Source organism: Micromys minutus (assembly GCF_963924665.1).
Source record: "Micromys minutus genome assembly, chromosome: 8".
Classification (NCBI taxonomy): domain Eukaryota; kingdom Metazoa; phylum Chordata; class Mammalia; order Rodentia; family Muridae; genus Micromys; species Micromys minutus.
The window spans coordinates 2,312,125-2,331,745 of NC_137977.1; the positions used below are offsets into that span (position 1 = coordinate 2,312,125).

General features: G+C 43.1%; 1 protein-coding gene across 2 annotated transcripts in view; it reads right to left on the reverse strand.

Moving 5' to 3' along the window:
• ZNF521 (zinc finger protein 521) overlaps positions 1-19,621 on the reverse strand; it is a 274,124-nt gene that overhangs the window by 13,753 nt on the left and 240,750 nt on the right. For both annotated transcript variants that reach the window (XM_080920018.1, XM_080920017.1), the window contains 2 exons: positions 14,690-14,821; positions 12,310-12,425 (listed from right to left, as the gene is read on the reverse strand). In XM_080920018.1, the coding sequence (XP_080776144.1) occupies positions 12,310-12,425; positions 14,690-14,821 (248 nt within the window). The remainder of the gene's footprint in view (positions 1-12,309; positions 12,426-14,689; positions 14,822-19,621) is intronic.

Consider the following 19,621-nt stretch of genomic DNA (forward strand, 5'->3'; position numbering starts at 1 on the left):
AAGAAAAAGGCACTAGCATCCCAAAATGCGCTCTTAAGAAAACCTCCTTTTCTTCACTAAATCAAAGTCTAGGGAACACTACAGTAAAATATCTTCAGGCCAGATTTTAGAGCTACAAGAGAGCCTGTGTTACAACACACGTCATCTGGTGCCAAACTGTCAGCAGATCCTAATATATATCCTCTCTCTCTCATGTATATATATAAAATTCAATGTGAAAACAAATCTCACAGCTTACATGGAAACAGCAGGTCCCTGAAATAAGAGACGGAGCACACAGTTGTCCCAGAGCCCACCAGTGAATGATGCCTTTCTTTTCTACTGGGTGCTCTTACTAAACTGGCACTGAATTTTGCTTCAGAGTGCATAGACTAAGCACTCACAGAGGTTCCAAATTACAGTCTTCAGGTGGATAAGAGGAAGTGGCATTGGGGAGGATTGCAGAAGAAAAGAAAGCCCCAAAGACCATCCCAATAGTCTTTCAGAATTTGAGAGTGGGAACAGTCTTGGTCTGAAGGTACCCACGTCACTACTATCTCCTGTGCATGGGCTGTGAGTCATCCCCACCCCCTGGAAAAACAATATTGAAATAAATTCTCAAGCTCTTTACCTCCAAATACTGTAATATATGAAAGAATGTGTGCATTCTTCTTATCCTTTCCATGAATGAACTAGGGCTAATCAGATGGAGTGAATGAGCTAATTCAATTACAGACAGCCTTTATTATATAATAAAATACGGATTATTGATCTTGTGGAGCCAGTGATGTGTGATGAGGCAAATCCTGAAACCTTGAAGATCTCAATCCACTGTTGTTTTTATTCATGTTCTGAAAGCACTAGAAACTGCTTTCACTTGTGGAAAGCCATCAAAATGAAACACGGCTAACTAATTAAGCCCAGTGTTCCAAAAGAGAGTGGATTCAAGGTTAACACCGAGGGCCGGGCTGGAAGCCGGGGAAGGGTTGCCTAGACAGGATGTAATCCTTCACGGTGCCCAGCAATGGAGCCTGAAGAGACAGCTAAGTGCTTCTACACTGTGTATGGAGTGAAAACTTATTTGGAATACTGGGATTCACTACAGGGTCCTTGCTACATATCCAATGGGATCCTGAAAACAGAACAAATGGCTCCTCCTCCAAGATTAGCACAGGTAGGGATGGCTGTCCTGCCCCATGATGATCCAGGGCAGTCCTTTGTCTCTGATTTCTGAGAGATAAAAGGCAAAAGGCCAGCCCCCGGAGCAGTGAGCAAACAGCTCTAATTAAGAGGGTCACTTGGAGAGGTGGGGTCACAGCTAACCATAAAAAGGGAGAAAAACACCCCTTGTAAATCTGCCCCAAGATAAGACTTGATCGTTACTGGTGGTGGGTGGCGTGCTTACGGGAGTTCAAGCCCCACTGTTACCCTAATCTGGAAACTTGCCATTCTTCCTTCAGATGGGGCACCCACATCCTCTGCGCCCCTGTGTGGGCCCAAGTTCATCAGCTTCCTCGCAGCTGCCCGAACACAAAAAGGCTCCGCTCTTTCCTCTCTGTATTTTTAAGAGTGGAGCCAGGCTCGGTGCTCTGGTAGGCGCCCCTCCAGCACATAGGTAAACGGACATGAGCTATGTTTTTAAAATGACTCTCGTGAAGGGGAGGCAGGAGGGATGGGCAATGGTACTTGTGTGAAGTTGCAGACTGTTCGGCTGCAGTCCAGAAAATGAATCCAATTTTTCATTCTGTCATTATAAATATTTCATTGCAAATGGTACTGATTTTCTACATCTGTGGTTAAGCAAAGGGCCTCTGTGTGAATATTTAAGGGAAAAAAAAAACCCTCTAGGAGGAGGAAGACAACGAGGAAGAGGGAAGGGGGAACGAAAGGTTAGCAACCAATTAATTTCGTACTTTAAATGTAAAAGGATGCTGGGAGAAATTCAACAGTGATGTAGTGTGTGACTCAAAGAAGAAGAAAAAAACATTTACTCTGCTCTTCTTCTGACAGTTTCTCATAAAATATCTGCAGTCCATCTATCTTTTAGTACTCCGGGCTCCTCTGGAGAGCAGAAAATGGTGGTTTAAAGCTCACTTCAGTGCCAGTCTGCGGGAGATTGCTTTCCACAGGACCCCCGCTGATGGAGGCCTAGGGGAAGAGGCCCAGGAGTTATTCAATCAGTCCGAGACTCTGGGGCGGCTGGGGGTCCTTTGAGGGCTGATTATGAAGCTGCCCTCCTGTTGCCTGCCTCGGAACAGAACGAAATGAGCAGTCTCTCGCTGAGAAGATTCTGCAAGAAGGAATTTCACCTGTCATGGAGTTTGTCAGAATTTCAGGATTTATCTTGGTGCAAAATTAATAAAATACCAACCAGGAATTCAGGCTGACTACTCGGCTGTGTCATCTCAAAGTGATCTTTCACCCAAGAAAACCTGGCTGGTGAGCCCAGCCACTCCTGCCCTACTTTTTCCTTGGGAGGGTGAAAGAGGTCACGTGACAAACACCCCCAAGCAGCAGAATGGGATGGCAACCCAATTACACACAAGGTGGTCCCTGGGTACCACTGTCTTCATGGGTGACCTCTGACCTTGCCATAGCCCTTCCAAAGCCTCTGAAATTAGCTGGCGCCCGAGCATTCCGGATTCTATAACACAGTAGGTTTCCTATGGCATCTGATCTGTTAAAATCATATGCTGGTTTTCCAGGCCTGGCTTTGTGATTTATCCTTTAAACGGAGTACAACAGTGGGTCATCAGCCACACAATAAAGAAACATTACAGATTAATGTAATATTTCGACCGGGTCTGGGTTTGGATGTTCGAACGTATACTCTGTCCTCTCCTGTACCATTACCTCTGGGCTTCCAGGAGAGAGAGGAGAGCAGGGAACCACCAAGGGCCTGCCAGCACTCCGCTCAGGACATACCTGAGCACGTCTCTGTTCTCACCGCCACAGAGCATGCCTTGAAGCCCTTTGCTTACTGAAGCTCTTTTGTGATGGCTCTGACACTCTGCTTGTACCAAAGACAGCCACTCTCTTTGACATGAGGTCCAGGTAGTCCTAAGGTAACCAGTGCTGGTCCCCAAGAATGGGTGATATGTCACCGTAGACACAGTCTCAAATCCATGGAGAGAGCAGGAACTTCTCAGAGCCATGGACTGAGCGAGGTTCCCCTGCTGACACTGAAGGCTTTGTGGGGGACAGGGTGATCTTGGGTTGAGCTGACCACCTGTTCCGTCTCTCTGGGCTCCCAGGTTGCCGGTGGTCTCCATTTTCCAACAAGTCTTTTCTAAATGCGAGGTCACCAGTTTTCTCCATCCACTGCTCTCCTTAGGGAAGAGGCCTGTTTTGTTTTGCAAACCTTCACAAAGTGGAAGCAATCGGGCAGTGTGAGCACTAGGAAATTGTGTGGAGGGAGAGGGAGGACTCTCTCTTTCTCTCTTTCTCTGCTCAGAAGCGAGCACACAGATGGTGGTGGGGATGCAGGGCGCTCTCGGCAGGCTTCAGTGGAGATGCGTTAACTCCACAGAGGGAAAAGGGCTTCCCACCAGCAGCCTCATGAATTATAACTGAGTGTGGGAGTGAGCGGTTCCATTTTCCTGCACAGTGACCTTTCACCCTTAGAAACTCAAAGCCTCGCCCAGCACACTGCCGATATTTAATGGTAGAAGGCCCGCAAGCCCTGCAGACGTACCCAGGGTGTGGTTTGGCTAATTATAAAATTAAGCTTTGCTGATAGAGAATAGGTAGCCTTTGGTGGTGGAGTCAGGTTTCCCGGGAGAGAGATGTGCTCTGCCAGCCAAGCTGAGGAATTGTGACCATGCATCTGTGCCTAGCAAGGAAGTGATGGCAGCCCCCCCCCCCCCCCCATACAGAGAGGCAGAGAAGATGCTTAACTTTCGCAGGCTCTCCCTGCCTCGGCAGTGCCTCCCCTGATTATTCAACCAAGTAATCAATGAAGGAGACCTGTTATTTTAGGCAGTTTGAAATTTCACTGCTTTAAAAGGGCTCCTTTACGCTGCTTTTCGCTCTGTTCGGCTTCGGGGTTGCAGTTCTAAATGACAGCACCGCCAGCAGTGCTTAAGCACCATTTATCTCACCCGCCCCATCCCAGGCTTCTACAGAACACCGATTTCCCTCCAATAAGGGGAACTTACTCCTTCATAGCTGCAGGGCACAGCCTGTTACGAGCTGTAGATTCCCTGCAAATATAACAATAAAGGATACAAATGTGAAGTCCTCCTAAAATACACGGCTGGCTCTGAAGCTGCCTTGCCTTAGCAAACCCGATCAAGGGTAGCCTATCAATCTTTCGCAAATGCTCAGAGCAGCTCATTGCTGGGCTACAATGCGAGGATCATCACCTCCAGGGATCTAGAAGATGCTGGCCTGGATTCTCTGCTCATTTCAGGGGATTGATAGTTAGAGCCTGTGATTGCCATCTCTCTTTCCCTAATTGTCACAACAGTTGGGTCCGGACGTGGTGTTTTCCAATAGTCAGATGAGAGTTTGTAAACACCAAGGGTCTATTCTTGGCACAGTCGCCACTAATGTGAGGAAATCAACCCACGTATAGAGCAAACATCTAAAATAGGAACACATGCAGGAATTCCATGAGTCTGTCTGGGTAGCAGAATGTTCTAGAAATCTGGGTGTCCAGAGAGTTCCAAAAGATCTGACTACAAAGGTGCCTAGGCAGTACTCCGTTCGGAGGACAACTGTGGCTGCGGTCTCTTATTCTTAATGAAGGCAGCTCTTCAGTTCTGTGCAGCAGACTGCCTTGGCAACATGGTCGCCTACAGAGCCAACAGGGCCCAGCCAAGGCAGAATGTGGCAGAGGTGATGAGCACTTCCAGGGGGCAGGGAGGGAGGGGCTGTCGAACTGGCCAGAGTGCTCGCCAGCCTGCCCTGGCTGGGTGCTCCATAAAGTCACGCTGATGGCAGTTCAGAGATGGCCATCTGTCGTCAACTCTGGGCCAGACAAAAAAATGATGTAATGGCAGCTTGCTTACAGCGGGGCCGTTGGAGGAGGAGCAGGTACTAGCACGAAGAGGTAGTGCTCCCTCTTTAAATAGGAAAGTGCAGCCATCAATACGAACATCAAGAAATTAATGGATGGAGAATTTTTTGAAAATTTAGCTGGGGGGCGGGGTAGTAGAAACTATTTAGATGCAAATAAAGTGTTTTCTACTTACTGCAGTTCCCCTGCTCCCCCGATTTTGGTCATATCAGCCACTTGGTTCTGGAAAATCTGACTACCAGGACACATGGTGAAGCAGTGAGGGCCAGATTTAGAAATAGGTGAGCCCAGGTTGTGCCTCCAAGCATGCACACACACACAGATTAGATGTTTGTTGGGACAAAATAGGTAATTGAAAAGGCGTTTAACCCGAATAATTCACTGTGACAATAGCACTTTCCTTTCTGTATGCTTGCTTAATTTCTAGATGTAGTCTTATTTAAAAAACAAAAGAAAATGACCTCACTTTATGATGCATTTCGAATGTGAGATAATTTCAAACTTTCTCCTTTATTCCAGAAAATCCGTAGCATTCATTGCGGAGAGGGGGCAGGGTGTAGGAGAGAGGGAGGGAGGAAGGGAGGGAAGAAAGGACAGGAGAGGAGGAATATAATAATATTACAGCCAAACCAAGCTTAGATTACCTCTGCCCCATTTTTGTGTCTGACCTGATTAGCTTTCTGCCTTCACTGGTAAGGCCAATCAATCCTGATTGAATTATCCAATATTAACAGCTGAAAGTGATCAAAAATAATGGTGAAAACACAGCACCAATCAAAAAATCAATGCAAATGATTCGGTTCCTGGAGATCCGATCAAATAAAAGAGATAGATCAATTTAACCACGGAGCAAATTAAGTGCAGGTCGCCGTAGCACCGATTGGCTTGCAACGTCCCACAGACTCACAAGCAGAGAGAAGAATTCCACATGTACGGAATAGGCCAGTTCGGCAGTCAGGCACTCATTTGACACAATTGATACTCTCGCAAATCTTGGCGTCTTTCTGATGTGTTTAAGGGCTGACCAGAGCTGTGCAGAAGCTCTGTGGCCTGGGGGATGCAGCCCAGGGTAGCACAGAGGGGAGGCTGCTGCTCCTCCAGGGACTGTCCTAAGGGATCCCTGCAGGACCTGATATGCCAGCTCTAGACACCCTGTGGAGTGAACACTTCCATCTGGGGACCCTTTGACAGCAGGGGAGGCAGGTTTGGATTGTGACTTTTATAAACATAGGGATAATGACAAAAAATTTAATGTCTGTGAGAAACAAAAAATAAGGCACTTGAAATATATAGGAAAGTTGTGAGGTAGGCTGGAGGGCCAAATTCGGTTTACAAAAATGATATTTGGATTTGCTACGAACAGTTTCCTTTTTTCCTGCTCACTAGAAACATCCAGTTTAGGTGGAGGGAAATGTGAAAACTTCATGAATAAAGTTTTGTTTGAACCACACCCAGTCCCCACCTTGCAGTTTACGAAGAGGCAACAAGAACCTTTTTTCTTGGCCTTAACTGCAGGGAGTTGGTACTCGGCTTTGAAACCAGATTCCTGGAGGAATTCCAGCATCATTACTTGTGCAGTTCGAGGCTAAAAAGGCAAACAAAACCTAATGCAAGATGCAGGACACTTGTGCAAAGGGAGAAAAAGCCTGGTAATAAGTATCTTCACTTAGAAACCAATTAACAGGAAACCCTGTCCAAAGTATGATTGAGTGAAAAATTACTCCAGCAAACTATGAAAATGCAGGAAATTTCTGAGCTCTAGGGTAGAGATTTTCTTTCCAGATAATTGGCCAATCTCAATTTTGCTTCCCTAGGTCAGCATTAGAAATGCAGGATACCAGGGAAGCCCTGTCACTGACTGTGTGAGGACTGTCTTCCTCACCAAGCCCTCAGCAGGTCAGGTACCTCCCAGAACTTCCCAGGCTCAAGAGTACAACACCATTTGCTGGAATCTTCCTAACAATAGATTACATACCATGTCATATAAGAATGATTTATCTATATTGTACCTTTCAAAGTTGACAGAAAATAAATTTTGAATTATTTTTGGTATCTGGTAACATGACTGGCATCATCATGGTACATTTAAGAGATGGAATTGTAATTTAATGACTATTTAAAAATCTCTATCTTACTTATAACCTAATAATGTCACTAGGACTAGTGTACTTGTGATTATGACTACTGAAAAAAGACTCCTAAATGCCTAATTTAATCATCCGAAGCACAAGTCCCGTTAGCAAGGGACCCTACGCGTCATGTTTCAATCCTGTGCTGTTGTCCTGGTGTCCTGTCTCAATACAGCAATTCATTTCTCTTTCAGAGATGTGGCCATAAAACTGAGGTGTGAAAAATTTGCATGGAAATCAGGTGACATGTTGGAAAGTGATTTGAGGGGAAAATCAAACAGCTGCAGAGGCGGTGACAAGTTAAACTGTAGTGGCATCCCAAAGTCTTACTACATCCCCCAACATGCTGGCTGCTCTCTGTGTAGAGACGCTGCAATCTGCAGTGCAAACATGGCTGAAATGCTAGCATCGTCCAGAGTTTAAGCTCAGCCAGGACAATTGGTTTTACCCATTGCAAGAACTTCTCCGGTTTCCACTAAACCCTCAACATGATGGAACTGCCTTAGAAGACATGCAGGAAGAGGAAGGAATCTCCAACAATGTCATTGAATCACAGGTTTCCAGGATACTGACTGGACAGTGATTTCTCTGCTGTGAGACAGAGCTTTCAAATGCTCACCGACAGCATAAACCATTTGGGATATAGATTGGACCCAAATGGTATTGGAGGGTATTATTCTTGGACCCCGGCATGCTCTCTTAAAATAGAAGCCCTAATGTTCTGCCAAGAAGATTTTATTTTGTGTGTGTGTGTGTGTGTGTGTGTGTGTGTGTGTGTGTGTCTGTGTGTGCTTGTGAAGACCAGAAGAAGGTATGACATCTGAAGCTGGAGTTAGATATAGGTGGTTGTGAGTCACCTGACACCAGTGCTGGGAACCAAGCTCAGTTCTCTTGAAAGAGAAGTAACTGCTTTTAACAGCTAAACCATCTTTGCAGCCCATACATTCTGCTAATGAACAAATAAAAAATAAACAACTAAAACCACACACACAGAAAAAGCAAAACTACCATCCAAACCAAACTAAACCAAACCAAACACTAGAGGTCTATTAGGGAAACCCGTGAGCCCTAAACACATTCATTTATTTTTCAAATAATAAAATATTCTATTTGTTCAAATAGTGGGCTTTTATTCCCAGATACCTTTGCTTTCCTGTCATTTGCCTTGGCTAACACATTAGGTCTGTCTGTGTTGGTAGAAGGGAGCACCTCAGGAAAAGACAAAGATAGCCTCACAGCAAGAATGCAAGACTGTGTGTCTCTATCTCTGGACTTCGGTTGACCAAAGATGAGAGGTACACTCTTAACAAACAGTATGTGTCTCTGGTCCTATGAGGAGGATTCCACAGAAGAGTGGTTCATATCTCCTCAATAAACAAAGCAGCCAGGAAGATGTTCTAGAAGATGGACAGCAGAGGAGGAACGACTTACATTTGGACTGTAAATAAAAGTACACAACATTTGTATTTACTACAGATGTGTCAATCTAATTGCACTCTCACACAAAAGTGTGGGATGTAACTTCCTTTGCTTTGCATTGACTCCTCTACTAGTCATCTATTTGTATTCACACACATGAAACATACTATATACATGTATAAATGCATACATGTAGGTAGATTTTATATCTAACAAGTAATGGCATTTTTCAAATCTGTTTTTATACTGTAACAATGAAGGAGATGTCATAGAATCATTTCTGTACCACCGAGGAACATGCCTCAGTGGTTAGCGAGCAACTTAGAATGTTTACTCTGAACTTGGCCCTTTGAATGCTTTAAGATCTCTAACATAATTTCAGTTCTCGGAGATTTAATTTCATGGACTCCTGTGCACTCTCCCTCTGAGCTTTAATGGCATAAAAATCTAGGTGGGATCAAGTGGCTTAAAATTTACATTTATTTTACATATCAAGATACAAAGGGCAGTGGCTGCAGCGTTTTCTCCTCTTAACTTCCTGAAGGTATTTTCTACCTTCACCTTAATTTCACTTCAATTTCCCAGCATCCTGGCAATGGAAGGAACTCTACTTTATGTCTTCTATACAGGAAGTTCATTACTCTCTTAAAACCACACAACTTTCATTTTCTAAGGTAATATGGGTCCGGAAAGAACAGATGCATGAACTTCCAGGATCAAATGTAAATATGAAGATACTGTCAAAACTCAGAATCATCAACTTCTGATCCATTTTCTCCCAGTGTCGCTGAAATCGAGCCATGGATATTACTGAGCATTTTGGAGAGCAGACCCTCAGATATTCTCATCACTGGATCGCAGCTTTCCAAAATATCAAATAGAAAGTCAATATTTCATGTGGGATTTGCAACAATTATCCTTACTAGCCATCAGGGCTGCTCTCAGGTATCAAGAGCAGACAAATGTTTTCTAGCTCTGGACTCACATCTCAGACTGAGTAACTGAGTTAGTGTCTTAAGTCTGACTTCACAAGGCCACAAAGATCCAGGGAGTGGCGAGGCAGAGAGAGCAGAATGTTCCAGAACATCTACCTCAGTGTTTTTAGGGAGCTCTGTGGTCTTTGAGATACTTGCTGGGTGTCTGTAGGGTTAAAATTATTCAGTATAGTATTTGACATTGTTTGTGTAAGCACTATCCTCGCCACAAGAGGCTACAAGGAGGTGAGTGCGCCAACAGCCAGACCCATCCCCTGTTTAACACAGTTCTCTTGAAGTTAGCGGAAATAATGGCGACTATAGGAAATATCAGTAGATGTTAACCCACAAAAACCAAAGCTCTTTAAAGTTTTTCAAGTAGATTCTGAGACAGTTAAGGATTCCCAGATCTAGAGTTGAAGGAAAAACTTTTAACTGCAGGGAACTGGAGGCCCTAGGTTTTTATGACCCTTTTGTCTTTAAGGGTGTATTTAAATAGTGTTTCTAATCTAGGGTCACAGATCACTACCTCCAAGGTGCTGAGCATGTTTTGTGCACCTTGTAAAGGTTATCCTTGTGTTATTCAAATGCTGATTTCTCTATCCCCATATCTTGTTTCAATCTGACACCACATTGTAATGCTTATGTCAAGAATTTCCTGTAAGTCTGTGTAAACCGTTCTGACCATTTATTTTTCTGCCTTGTCAATAGAAGCTGATGGCCCAATCGCTGGCAGAAGAGAGAATAGGGCAGGAATTCCACCACTGAGGGGAAGTAGAGAGAGGATGAGAAAAGACTGAGCCATGAGGCAGGGAAGAAGGAGTTGGTAAGAGTTCACCCGGAGCATGGAAGGCCCTAGAAGTGTTCCTGGGATGTTGGCTGGGAGGCAGTTAGACTAGTTTAGGGGATGATAAGGTAGACAGCACAGGTATTGAGGTGAAGCTTGAAAATAAATCTTGGTCCCTGTGTCACTATTGGGGAACTAGCTAAAATTGAAAAATACTGCCACCTTATTAATTTATTGTGTACAGTTATACTAAAATGAGCATTCACACTAAGCTCTCTCAGTGAAAGACACAACATGTTGAAATCTGCCCATATAGTGTCTAAGTAGAAGTCTGATGCAAATATTTAGATCACTACCAGTCCCTGCACAAAGCCTATGACTTTCATCCTAAACTGTTACTTCTTTTGTTTCAAATTTTACACACTAGTCTTTTACAGAGGCAGAACAATCAAATCTCCTATTATTTATTCTTTGACACAAGTTTTTTTCTCAAGCAAGAATGTAAGGTTATTTTAGTGCAATAAAAACGTGATTTGGACGTCTTTCTATATTTATTGGCAGGGGAGTGATGGGATCAGTGCTTCAAAGAAGAAAATGTGACAAAGAGATGTTAGTTCTCCACTGCCAATGGTGTGATTCAGTCAGTTCATTTATCTCCTACATTTCCTCTCACTTAGTTGCTGATTCTCTGTTCTGATATACACAGCTTTTCTAAATCTTGCCTTACCAGAACCTCCCCCTTTCCTGGGCATAAGGATACCACAGAGGTGGCAAGAGGAGTGCAGGTAAATTCTGTGTTGCTTTGTCTTGGTTCTGATTGTAGAAACCAAGCCCACAGCCATGCTAGGCCAAACAACAGTCAATAATGTTCATAGTAAGATTTCAAGTGCAGCTCTACTTTCTCCATAGGGACCAGCAAGATTTTAAAAAATTATTCATGATGATATTCCACATCATACTCTTTTTTTAAAAAGATGCAAAAAGTATTGAAAAAGTCATGTTCCTCTTCTAGATGAAATTTCCGGAATAGAATGCAGGTTTCTTTGTCTTTGTTTCTACACTTTTTGGGGGGTCTTTATGATCTTATATTTCCTGTTTGTTGGGCTGGCCTTGAACTTGTGACCTTGTAATTATAGGGATGTGTCCACATGTCCTTTGAATCTTTTTCTCCTTTCCCCCATTTTTGTTATGCCTGGATTAATCCAATGTCTTGAGTATTAGAGTAAGTACTTTACTGCTGAGCTACATCCTTAGCCCTTTGACTTCTATTTTTAGCTACTATTTCTGAGAGTCACTCAAGCAACCAAACATAGATGTTCTCTTTTATACCTTATATTTATTCCTATAATTTCATTTTTACCTTATGACTACCTGCGAGTATGAAGTTTGTTTCTTTTCCGTCATATCTGAGGTTCAGAAATCTCATGGACCTTTACATCTAATAAAGTTTAGACGCAAGGCCAAAACTAACATCTTGGGGTACCCAGACTTCAGCTCTGAAGCTGTGACTTCAGTAATAATTACTCACTCAGTTGCCTGAGGTAGAACGAATACAACCTGGACAAAAGACAGACCTTCCCAGTGTTCAACTTTCTGTATGACAATGCTTGGATATCCATCTACCATGCCTCCTTCTGGATGACAATGGTTGGATATCCATCCAGCATGGCTCCCAGAGCATAAATAAAACAAGACTTGGGGGCGGGCTTGAGCTCTGACAAGTGAGGCCAATAATCTCACAGTGCAATAACCCAACCCCTACATTCTTCACACTGGGTTAGAAGGTCCAATTATAGCTCTCTTCTAGTTTGTTTTATGATTGACAGCAGCCAGAGGCAAATTTATTTTGGTGTCTATTAATCTTGCTTCTAATTTCCCCTTTGCCCCCAAACACAAAAGAGCATCATGGTGGCCTAGGGTAAGAGATTCTCAATCCATAGTTAAAATGCCTCATAAGAGTAGCAAGTAGGCTCAACCCCAGACTTTCTCACAAGCCATTACCTGTAGCTCTGTTTGGAAGAAGAACTTCTGTGGGCATTGTGTGCAGTCATAGATTTTGTCTTCTTGTCCATGGGCAGAGAATATATGCTGCTGCAACTTGTTGGCTTGGACAAACACTGAAATAACAAAGAGATGTGAGCTTGGGTTAGTGAGTGCTGCTATCTCCTGTGCTGATGACTCCCCACAGCAGACAACAGGGTGATGTCTCCAGGTGGGCCTAGCTCCTGACATCTGTTCAAGGCTGGATCTCTGGCTTCTGTTAAGATGCACTCTACCCAGCTCAACCCAAATAGTAATGGTTCACGGAGGCTCTGCTCCCTGCAAATATTTGCAAATAAAAGCTGAGGATTGTCAAATGCACAGCTCTGTCTCATAAGAAATGACTTCTACTTCACAGCAACCCACAGGTTAAGAAATCATGGCTGCTCGAACCCTGTTTATTGTATTTGCCTAAAGTTATAGCTAGCAAACAGCTCTCTATTTCAATGTGTTAATGCTAAAAATTATATCCCACAGGTACTCTGGGGCACTGTCTATAAATGTGCAACAGAACGGCAGGTAAATTCTCTTTGGATACTTTAAGATCAACTCAGCCTACACATGGAATGCAAGGGTTTCAATAATATAAACATGTTCAATTTTAATGACTACAAAACAAGGCCCTAAGACTGTGTAACAGTTTACCTAGGAGACATACTATTAATAATTAAATTGTATATGCCAGAGGCGCTGTTTGGGCTGGCAGAACTGACTTCTGACGGATGCTTGGTGCCCTGTGACCTAAAAAAGTTTGCATCTACAATATTAATCTGTATAGGCAGGGAGAGGATTTATTAAAGATGCTGGCATTTGACTTTGACTCCACTCTGATCATTAAAATTATTCTAATTGCCAGCCAACCTAACATCATATTACAGTATTGTTCTTGTGAGTCATACATTTTAATAACATTTCTCATTACTTAAAAAAAAACTCTCAGTTTCCCTTTCACCTAACATGCTTTATATTGGAAGGTTTTATTTTTCCTAATTGTTATTTCCAAATGACTTCAAGATACAATAAAACAATTTACATCTGTTTTTACAGAGACGCAGGCTGTTTTTGATGTAGCTTTGTTTCCTTACTAGCTCAACAAAAAGAAGTTGGATTTTTATCCAGGTTTGCAACTTATATTCATATAACATTCTATGTTTTTGGGGCTCTGGCTACAATATGAAAGAACTATTTTATTGTAAGATTTAATTGTGGAAACTTTTGTCCTAGTCTTCTTTTAAGTAGACTTACTAGGTGCCTAGACAAAGGACCTTGACTCTTCACTCTGTGCATCTTAAATTCGTGACGAGAGAATATTTAGCTTTAATAAACTAAGAATTTGGAAGAGCAAAGTCAACAGAGAGAAATCTTAGCAGATGGAACGAGTGTGTGAAAGCCAGTGTTAACTAAACAGCCGTTAGTAGTGAGACGTTCAAGTGCACGTGTTTCTATTTTTCATTATAGAAGACAAATCTGCAGGCTGAATTTAGTGAACATAAGCGATCAGTGCCTGTGATTTTGCTCTGCAAACAGAAATTTCTTTTGAGGTCAAGATAAGCACAGTTCTCAATCTACACACTCATTTTTTCCGTTGACATGGCCACCACGTGCCACACATGCAAGATAATCACTGAGGATCTTTGAAGTAGCCTTCACCTTCTTAACAGAAACATGTGTGATCATATACCAGCTCTCATGGTCTTCAAGGAATACATTCTGAGGTGTGTGTGTGTGTGTGTGTGTGTGTGTGTGTGTGGTTATTCCTGACAACTGTACCACTGCAACATCTGATAAAAATTGTCTAAGATCATACATTTCTATTAAATTTTAAGACCCAATCTTACAAGAAGTACACATCTCTAATATGTTTACCATTTCAAAGCAGTATTTTACACACATACACACACACACACACACACAATTTCATTAAGATGCTATAAAATTATCCAGGTTGAAGTCACAAATGTCGAGGCACTGGGACCCATATTTTACTTGAACACTAATTGACTCAAAATCATCTGGACCTTGGTAACCTTTGAACATCCAGAGGAAGCAGAGTGACCCCAACATGGACACTATTTTCTGGGTGGGAATGTCTAAACCTGGTGGAGAACTTGAAATACCATTCGTTCATCCTGACAGTTAACCTTCCCACCTGGCTCAGTCTCTAAAGCAGACTGTAATCAATAATGCTAATCAGCAGAAATCAAACATCTTCCCCCAAATTGAACTGAAGTCTTTGCTGTAAAAGGCCAAGCAGTGGGAAGCATGCTTGGTGGAAGGACACGGTGGGGTCAGAGCACACACACACACACGGGCTGCAGTGCCGGTTTAAGATGTTCCTTACCTGTGAAACAAACAGGGCACTTGAAGGTGCCTCCCATCCCTTCGAAGCTGTGCTCTATCAGGTGACACTGAAGTTTGGCAGGGGAGTCAAAGGTCTGGCTGCAGAGTTTGCACTCATGGTTCAGCCCTTCATCTGTCAAGGGAAGCACATTGGTGGAGAGGTCAAATCTACCGTCTTTGTGATAGAGAAGGATACCCTCTCATTGCAAGCGCTTGCTATCACCACATATAAACATGGAGGCCTGTACAGTCACACCACCCTGTCATGCCTGCTCCATAAACATGTAATAGTGGTTTCCGGTCATCTTACACGATCATGGAGTTTATAGTAATTTAAGACATTTCTAAAATTTCAAAGCCAATCGTCAGAAATCAGATTTTACTTTGAGGCGTTTAAGGTGTCGATAGCAAGGTTTCTGTTTTAATGATCATGATTTTATGGGCTCTGTATTTCCAATGTGCTAGAATAAAGAACCAACAGGAACGTGGAGTGGTCTCTTCTCAGCGCTTCTCCGCTCTGCCTCGGAGACTGCAGAGGCATCTGTCCCCGACTACACGTTCTCTGTGATACGCTTCTGAAACAGACTTTACTGTTGCAACCTGCTCTGTCTGGTGATTCTGCTGCAGAATGTTTCACTCCGGACGCTCTTTCCTCTGCTCCTTAGTCCTACCCTCCACAGCCACCCCAGGTCACCGCTCACTTACCTTTGCTTAACAGTTTGAATTTTGTCCCTCTCACCTTTCTACCTGTCTCATCTCTACTTTTCTGAGATCTGGGCTCACTTTTGACAGGTTCTGGATCATTAGACATCAGAAGTTGGTAGAAGAACAATTTTGATGGGCTGACAATTGCTGTATTAAGAGTTTACAGTCCAGCGAGGGAGTATTATCTTCACTAAAACCAACAACACGGTGAGTGACAGCTTCCTGAACTGTTCTACCTGTCTGCAAATATGAATCCACACAACCTTGCAACAGCTCATGAGAAATGCTATGATTATACACACTAGACAGATGAGAAAGCCATGGCCCAGAGAATGTAGAACTTTTCCCTGAGTCAGAGAGGCTAACAATTAAAGCAGGCGGGCTGGTCTATGGGGTCATGCACTTATAGACAAGCTATGCCACACACACCTGCTATCCCCAAGATGACTTGTTAGGAAGAGCAAGGGTCGGAGGCTGTACTCTGACCTTCCTGTTATTATGCCGTATGTCTACCTTCTATCTGCAAACGTTAGAGATGTTCCTAAGAAGCAGACACCATAGGACTGAGAGTGTGAGATATATTTACACCCAGGGAACAGCAAATTCAAACTAAAATAAAAGAGAGGCAGTTCCCCCATTCAAAGGCAAATTTCCATATAGGTGCTTCACCAGTTGGGATCTGACAATACGAAGGTCCAATTACAAAGGGAATTATTACTAGCTAACTAGGAGCGAAATCACTCTATTTGTGTTCCTAATCTTTCCTCTCACACAAGTGTGAGTCTTCAGAAGCAGAGGACAAGAATTTGTACAAGGAGAAAGCAAAGCACTAATTAAGCCCCCAGAACAGTCTACATTTCACAGGAGATAAAAACCCACTCTGTATTTGGGTGGCAGAGCAAACTCCTTGATTATAATTATGTAAGAAGAGTTTAATTGTGCCTGCTGACATGACAAGGGGTTATAGAAAAGGCTTTAGGGATTATGTAAGATCAATTGTTCTTTTTTTTTTTTTTAATCTCTTCTTTTTCTTTAAATCTTAAAGTCACCAAAAATTTCCTAGATTTCAGTCATTAGGAAATATAAGGAGCACTATTTAGTGCAGAGAACTGAGTCAAATACAACCAGAAGTATCTGCCACGTTTTAAAATGTCCTAAATGTTGCATATGTTGAAAAAGTAAGAAAGAGAATGTTGAAGTTCTAATGTCACAACACCATTGAAAAATTATGTCCACTTTTTCTCATTGTGCTCAATGGGTACATGTGAGAAAAATAGCAACGGATATTTTTCTTCCTCCCCATTTATTTTGTTCACGAGAGCAAGGAGAAGTCTTGGGAATAAGCCTGGCTCCCTGGACTATCAGACTGTTAAGTCACGTGATCAGTCTTGCTGCAGTGAGGACAGTGGGTGACAAAGGAAATTCTGCAAGTTCAGATGCTTTTGAATGTGACAGTCTCCCTTCTGACTACTCACACTTTGCATGTAAAGTTAGCAAAACAAAAGTGAATAAGATGTTTGCATGCAAGAAACAATTTCTCGCCTATTTTTTCTTATTTCTAGCCCAGAGTAAAGCAGTATCCCAAAAGTTAAGTAATTTAAATTTAGTCAGATGGAACAGTAACGGTGACAGTCAGCTGTGGAGTGACTTGTGTCACTAGCACAGACTCATTCTTCACAGACCGTGCCCTTTGTTTGCAGGGTGATTAAGTAATACCCATGACAGCAATCACAGCGAGCATTCTTGAGTTATTTTTACTGTTTTGAAGCACATTATACTATTGAAAAAAAAATTGCAAGTTCAATTTCCTTCTATTTGTAGGTTAAACATTAAGTTTTTTTTTTCTCCCAATAAATGGATCTCCAAGTTATTGGAGTAGGAGAAAAATACATCAGTTGTTCCTCAGCCAAACTGATGTTCCAGAATGAAATCCTCACCTGCTCCTCTGCTCTGCCCCTTCATCTGGTCCCCCTCCTCACTGTGGATCACCAACACAGGGCTGGCTGTAGGGCTAGTGGGTAAGGGCTGCATGAGATACTTTTCTCATTTGTCACCTGTGACCAAAAGGCTGCAGACAGCTCCAGCGAGGATCATGGTTTAAAGGGAGCACAGCTTATTGTGGAGAAGACAAGCCAGCTAGGGTCTGTGAGGTTCATTACTCTGGCCTAGTTCATTTGGGGCAATCAGGAAGTAGAGGCTGGAGGCTGAGCAGGTGGTGACCCAGCTCCTCTGTGACCCATGGCTCACAGCTAGGCTCTGTGTCCTAAAGTCCCCACAATCTCTCCAAATGGGGACCACCAACTGAGAAACAATAATTCAAACATAGGAACTTAGGGAGTTAAGACAGGGACCCAAACAAGTACATCTACTGCTGGCTAAGACTTTCTTTCCTGAGGAGGAACAGAGATGTGAGAGATCTAATAGAACTCCTTGCTAAGGAGTACCGCAAATCAGCTCCATTCAGAGACCCTGCTGAACCTGCCCTCATGAGTTCTGTGTTCAGCTGTGTGGTCAAAGGCACCATCTGACTGATAAAGAACTGAAGACCTAGGGCGTAGGAGTATATCTGCACAAAAGGCTGTTTCCTTGCAAAGAGGGGTTCCTTCCTGCAGCAGATGCTCAGGAGGTGATACCATCAACACCTCCAATTTCAATTTCAATTGGGATCTGTCCCGAAGCCAAACTTGCACCTTGCTTCCTACCCCTTAAAGGTGCCAAAGAACTTAAAAATTCAATCATTTGACCGTTTCTTCTCTCTGGAAAGGTAGCAGCTGACAGTAATTGGGTAATACAGTCTGACTCATTTATTAAAAAGAGATTCAGAGTCAATTGACTTAATAACCATTACAATATTTCATTACGGCTATAATAGGCTAGCACAACCCTATTTTTTTTATGAAGAGTTATAGGTGAGATCTTTGGATGAAGCTTCTAGATGTTTCCATCCATGTTTTCTGCTTATCTATACTCCCTGGGATTTGTACCACACTCGGAGTTTATCTCTGTACATTACTCTGAAGGAGGGAGGGAAGAGGGGAGGGTGAGAGGGGAGGGAGAGAAAGAAGAGTCCTTTCTGTGTCCTATCAATAAAGGTTGATTACAACATTGGACTCTTCACAACTAAAAGGTTGATAGGAAATGAGCAAAATGATGCAGCCTAGAAAAATACAAATGTTGCCCATTATGATGACAAGTACTCTAGTCAAAAAACCATGAGAGCATAAATCAGTGCTAGGAAAGGAAGAACAGTCTGCAAAGTGCAGATCAGACAGCGTTAGCCTTATCCTGGCTCATTTGACGAGGCACGCAGCATCCCCACAGCTCATACTGTGGCAGTGTCGTGGGTACCCAGTGACGATCTAGGGTAAAATGTCAGGCCTTCTCCTCTGAGCACAGACTACAGGCTGACGAACAGCTTTGCCGGCTACCTAGTGCAAGGGAGGTAGTACCCAGGATGCTTGGGCATAATTGAGAAATAATGTCACATGTACAGAAGTGAGAGCTAAAACAATTACTTTCATTTGCTAATCTTTGTGTAAACTCAAACATAAATGTAAACAGGAACCCAGTCTACATAAGAGCCTCACATTCATGTAAATATTTATCCCCATATTAAACGTTTCGAGGAAGGAGTCTGCATATGAAACTGCTGTGGCACTTGGTTGCCCCGTGAGAAACAGGAGCAACTGTGGCGAACATTCTGCTCCAAGAAAACACTCATTCCTTCTCACCCAGAGGCAGCTCAAAAGCATGTGGTTCTTTCTCTCCAAAGCCTGTCCTGGACCCACATGACTCTTAACCAGCTGTGCCTCCGCAAATGGCTAACAGGCAACATTTGGGTGCTCAAGCAGGACTCAAGTTACGAGTTCCAGCATGGCCACCCCAGTCTAGCACAGGACACTGACATTCCCGAATGAGCTTTGCACAGTGACGACCCCTCAGCGGCCTCCGGAGCGTGTTTAGACCCCTTTTCCCCAATAAAAAACAAAAATCTAAAGCAGCTGCAAGCAAATGCTCAGTGGGTATTACATGCTGCTGTTATCACATCTCATAGACACCAGGGTCATTACTGAGGACCAATTTGTAAGGGTTTATAAGGAGAACCCTTCCATTTACCCTTGACCCTGGCTGGAAGAGTCTTACACTCTTCTGCTGTAGAAATCTATAGGCTGAAATCCCCCCCATTATCACGTGACAGGATAAAAAGCTCTGACCTGACAGGGAGTGA